The sequence below is a fragment of the Pteropus alecto genome, unplaced genomic scaffold (assembly GCF_000325575.1).
Source record: "Pteropus alecto unplaced genomic scaffold, ASM32557v1 scaffold5, whole genome shotgun sequence".
NCBI classification, from domain to species: domain Eukaryota; kingdom Metazoa; phylum Chordata; class Mammalia; order Chiroptera; family Pteropodidae; genus Pteropus; species Pteropus alecto.
In genome coordinates, this window is record NW_006441953.1 from 32840056 (window position 1) to 32845020 (window position 4965).

At 62.4% G+C, this 4965-nt stretch overlaps 1 protein-coding gene across 1 annotated transcript in view; it reads left to right on the top strand.

Annotated features, from left to right (window-relative positions):
* Positions 1 to 4288, top strand: part of TMEM129 (transmembrane protein 129) — a 4765-nt gene extending 477 nt beyond the window's left edge. The window contains exons 2-4 of the mRNA XM_006919041.2: positions 1353 to 1827; positions 2452 to 2611; positions 2746 to 4288. Coding sequence (XP_006919103.1) covers positions 1353 to 1827; positions 2452 to 2611; positions 2746 to 2994 — 884 coding nt within the window. The 3' untranslated portion in view covers positions 2995 to 4288. The remainder of the gene's footprint in view (positions 1 to 1352; positions 1828 to 2451; positions 2612 to 2745) is intronic.
* The last annotated feature ends 677 nt before the right edge of the window (positions 4289 to 4965 follow it).

Below are 4965 nucleotides of genomic sequence, written 5' to 3' on the forward strand. Positions count from 1 at the left end.
GTCGGAGGAAGGTGCCGGGTCTCCCAGTTGCCTCGAGGGTAGAGGCTGTGGGCCAACCGCCCGTGTGTCCCAGCTGGTGGCAGCTGGCCGTTTGCAGGTGGCAGAAACGTAGACCAAGAGCCCTGGAGAGAGGATGCTTCGCCTAGCTGGCACAGGTCTTGAATTGTCACGTGAGCGGCAGTTCCCAGCAGGGGGCATAAGTTAACTGATTCCAACGCAGGGTGGGGGTGGTGGCCTTGCCCAGGCCATGGAAAGTGGGTGTGAGAAGGGCAGGCAGGTATGGGTCACACCACCTTGCGGTGTCACAGGTGCAGAGATGGGAAAGCTTGTGTGTGGCCAGGACGGATAGACGCCTGGCACTGACCCAGGTGCTAGCGGGCCTTTGGGAGGCTGGTTGGTTGGGGTCTGGCTGAAGTGGGGGCTACCAGTCAGGGGCTCTCTGGAGGACATGGGGGCAGAAGCAGGCCTGGGACAGCAAGTGGCTGGTGGCTGCCCCACCCATAGCCCTGTGGACACAGGGAGGGGTTTTCAGCTGGCAGCCAGGTGCAGCAGCCCTGTTGTGTGGAGAGCAGTGGGGAGGCGCCTGGGCTGAGTGAGGCTGGAATCGCGGCAGGGCTGTCTGCAGGAAACCAGAACTTAGGGAGCAGAGTGATTCAAGGAGGCCACACCTGGAGAAGTTAGTGAAGCTTGGTCTGTGGCCAGACACACGCCTTTTTTTTTTTCACTTTTCTTTGAAAAACTTGAAACTATAGATATAACATCTATTGCAATATGACAGTTATTTTAAAATGGTCATGTTGACATGCAAATTGGCCTGGATCTGGCCTGCAGGGGCCTGGGCACTGGCTACCCTGTTCTGGGACATGCCCCCATCTTTCTTTGCTTACTTTTTGCCACGTGACCCAGCTCAGGATGGGCCATGCTCTGATCTGCCTCCTCACAGGGGGTGGGGTCAGGGCCAAGGAGAGGGGCCAGTGGGCAGCTTTGTGTTGGGTGACATCAGATCCTTGTATTTATTTTGCTTTTCTAGGTCTTCCTGGTTTTTCTGTATTCATGTTGTATGAAATTTAAGTGGCAAGTTATAAACATTTTTCCTTCATTTATTGTTTCATTGCTGTGGGGAGGGTCTGAGCCTGGCCAGTGTGGAGGTGGGTGAGACCCACCTGGCCTGGGGTTCCACAGCCTTGCCCTGGGAGCTGATCAGGGTAGAATGCTAGGTCCAGGGCTGGGGAACAAGAGGAAGTGGTCCCCTGGGAGAGGCAGAGACAGTACTGTAGCCCTCGGTGGGCACCACCAGGGGAGGACAAGGGCCTGGCAGCCCGAGCCCTGCTGAGGCCGCCCTGTCCTTGCAGGCTACTACGTGGGCATGTGCTTTGCAGCCTCGGAGAAGCGGCTCTACTCCCCCGGCCAGGCCCCGGAGGCCTGGCGGCTCTTCCTCCTGCTGGCGGTGACGCTGCCCACCATTGCCTGCACCCTGATCTACTACTGGTCCCGGGACCGGTGGGCCCGCCACCCGCTGGCCCGCACCCTGGCCCTCTATGCCCTCCCGCAGTCGGGCTGGCGGGCTGTCGCTTCCTCAGTCAACACCGAGTTCCGGCGGATTGACAAGTTTGCCACAGGGGCACCAGGTGCCCGTGTGATCGTGACGGACACGTGGGTGATGAAGGTGACCACGTACCGGGTGCATGTGGCTCAGCAGCAGGACGTGCACCTGACCGTGACGGAGTCACAGCAGCACGAGCTCTCGCCAGACTCAAACCTGCCCGTGCAGCTCCTCACCATCCGCGTGGCCGGCGCCAGCCCTGCCGTGCAGGCCTTTGACATCCGGTAGGTGTGCCTACAGTGGCCGGGGGTGGTGGGGCGCGGGCTTGCTGAAGGGCACGTGTCCAGCCTGTGCCCCGTGCTGGTCTTTGTGTTCCTGTGAGAGGTGGTGATGGGTGGGGGTGGCTTCCCTAGTGTGACCCTCCCCCAGTCCCCCCCACGGGCCCCCTTCCCCCCTCACACCCTGCAGGTACCCTCCATCACCCCTTCACCCACACTGTCCCCTGAGCTGCCTTCTGCTCCTCGGGGGAGCACACCGGGATGTCTGGGGGCCGGACGAGACAGGCTTGGTGGCCGCCTCGCCTCTGAGGTCCTCCATACTGCTCGCGCCATGCCTGGCCTGTCGAGCCCCTCCTTGGCCGTGCCTTGTCTGAACCTGCCAAGGGCCAGGCGCTCCGTGTCTCACCTGCAGTCCTCCCGCCTTCCTGTGTCCCGTGGGGGCGAGTGGCAGTGCCGGGTCTGGACTTTGTCCTCAGCGCCCTCTTTGTGGGCTGGTGTTCATAGGGCAGCTGGGCTGGGCTCCTACGCTGTGTGGTTATGGGCACCCCGGTCACCTCCGCCTCCCCGGGCTTGCCCTATGGAGGGGCCTCGCTTCAGCGGCCTCAGCCCAGCAGCCCCTGCCTCATGCAGGCTGAACTCCACGGAGTACGGCGAGCTGTGTGAGAAGCTGCGGGCCCCCATCCGCAGCGCGGCCAACGTGGTCATCCGCCAGAGCCTGGGCGACCTGTTCTTGGAGACGTTTGCCTCCATGGTGGAGGAGAACCCGGTCTACTCTGTCCCCAGCAGCCAGGTGAGGGGCTAGGCGGGGACGGGTGGGTTCCCACAGCCGGGCCCCCATGGGCCAGGATCCCCGGAGTGGGGGGGCAGGAGGCCCCATGGGGGTGTCCATTCGGGCTCCTGTGACCCACCTTATGCCGCCTGCAGGAGCTGGAGGCGTGCATCGGCTGCATGCAGACACGGGCCAGCGTGAAGCTGGTGAAGACTTGCCAGGAGGTGGCGGAAAGCGAGTGCCAGCGGTGCTACTGCCGCCCCATGTGGTGTCTCACCTGCATGGGCAAGTGGTTCGCCAGCCGCCAGGACCAGCAGCGCCCGGACACCTGGCTGGCCAGCCGTGTGCCCTGCCCTACCTGCCGTGCACGTTTCTGCATTCTGGATGTGTGCGCTGTGCGCTGAGCTGGCTGGGCCAGGGCGAGGGAGTGACCTTGGGGGGCGTCTAGCCAGCCCTGCCAGGACCCCCACTGCTGCCTCCAGGCCGGGGCTTCCTAGCCAGCTGTAGAAGGGCACGGGCTTTTGTTCAGAAAGGAAGTTCTCCGCTGAAGTCCCCGGGGCAGTGGGGTGGTCTTCAGCTCCTCTGCCCCCTTCGCCTTCTCCTCCCCCGGGTCTGGGTGGCTGCTGGTCACAGAGAGCACAGTCTTGAGCCCATCTCCAGAGGATTCTGGAGCCCCCTGAGCTGTCTTGTGGGAGACCCTGGGGTCTGCCCCAGATGGCCCTAATCTGGGCCACTTGCCTTAATTTTACGGAGCACACCTGCCCTTTGGTTATACGCCAGACCCAAACTCATCCAAGCCCGGCTGCCATCAGCCCTGCTCCTGTCCCTGAGCCTGCTGCTGGCCCCACGGAGGGGACCTGGGCAGAGCCAGACAGTTGAGGGAAGATCTTGTGCCACTCCAGGGTGACAGCACACCCCGGGTTTTTCTGGCCCCTGCCTGCTCCCTGCCCAGGGAGACCCTGAGCTTCCCATCAGGGGCTGGGCAAGAGACTGGCTGCTCAGCCTTGTTCCCTTAGCTGTGTGCTTGTGGGGGACATCCATTCTCTGGAGGAGCATGCACCTATGTGCCTTCTGCTGCTTCCAAGAGGCCAGGGAAGGGGCGGGGCACCGAGCTGAAGACCAAGCTCCACAGTGACATCCACACCACAAATCTGTCAGGATGTAGCACAGGGCCGGTCACAGCCCCGGTCACAGGGCCCACCTGGTTCAGAAGGGGACATGCCCCCATGGCAAACTTGATCCGCCAGACTCGGTGTTGACTGAGGAAGCAATGACTCGCCAGCCTGACTGCGGTCCACGCGGGTCGCACTGATGGAGGTCTGACTGTCCTGGTCGAGCTGGCGGGCAGTGCCGGACCCCAGGGCCCAGCTCTGACAGGTGTGGCTGCTGGGGCCCTCACAAGCGTGACCCCAAGCCCCCTGAAACTGGCTATTTTAAGCAGGGATGATGGAGCCCACCTCAGCCAAGGCCATGCCGAACCCCAGGGATTTGCAGTAGAGGACTGGTGGGCCCCTGGGGTGCTCAGCAGATGAAGGCCGTAGAGGGGGCACCGGGAGCCTCGCCCAGCCTCCGCCTGGAGTTTCAGGTGCTGCCAAGGGAGGGCCAGGGCAGAGTTTTTACTACAAAAGTTAGTTTTGTAAAGATAAGTCTATTGTAGCTAAGTGATACAGCATTTAATAAACATTAGTCTGAGGTTTACCTGCTTTCTCTAAGTGCTTCGACATGCTTGTTCTCTTCGGAATGGGGCGGGGGAGGCAGGTGCTGTAGAAACCTTCCCCTCCCATTTCTTAGCTGGCAGGTGGTGGTTGTCGGAGGGGGTCTCTAGAAGCCCATTTCCAGGGCATCTGGGAGCAGGCTCAGAGTTCCTGGGCCTGGTTCTGGTGAAAGGTGGTGGCCAGGGCTCTCGGAGGCTGCGGTCAGCCTTGCAGGACCTCGGGCCCATGTGGGACACGCCCGTGGCCCAGGGCCTGCATCCCTGTGCTTGCAGCTATGTCCTGTGGGGTGTGCGGTGGCCTGGGTGGCCCACGAGGGCAGCCAGGCCCTGCTGCCCAGGCTCTCGGGTGGGGCGACAGCCCCAACATTCTTGCTGCTCTCATCGCTGCTGGAACCCAAACATTTTTGGTAAACGGGTACACACAACCCGTAGAGACGCAAAAGGTGGCCGGAGTCGGGTTTTCTGCGTCCTGAATGGTTTTCTTTCCGCCTGGGGCCTTCTCGTCACTGTCCTTGTGCACACGTGTGTCAGCTTGTACAGCACGGAGACCGGCCCAGGGCTCCGCGGGGCGGGGGATCGCGGAAGGCCCGGGAGGCGTCACTGGAAGCGGCAGAGGAGCCGCGCAGGGCGGGGAGGCGTGACGCAACGGGCCCCGGGTGAC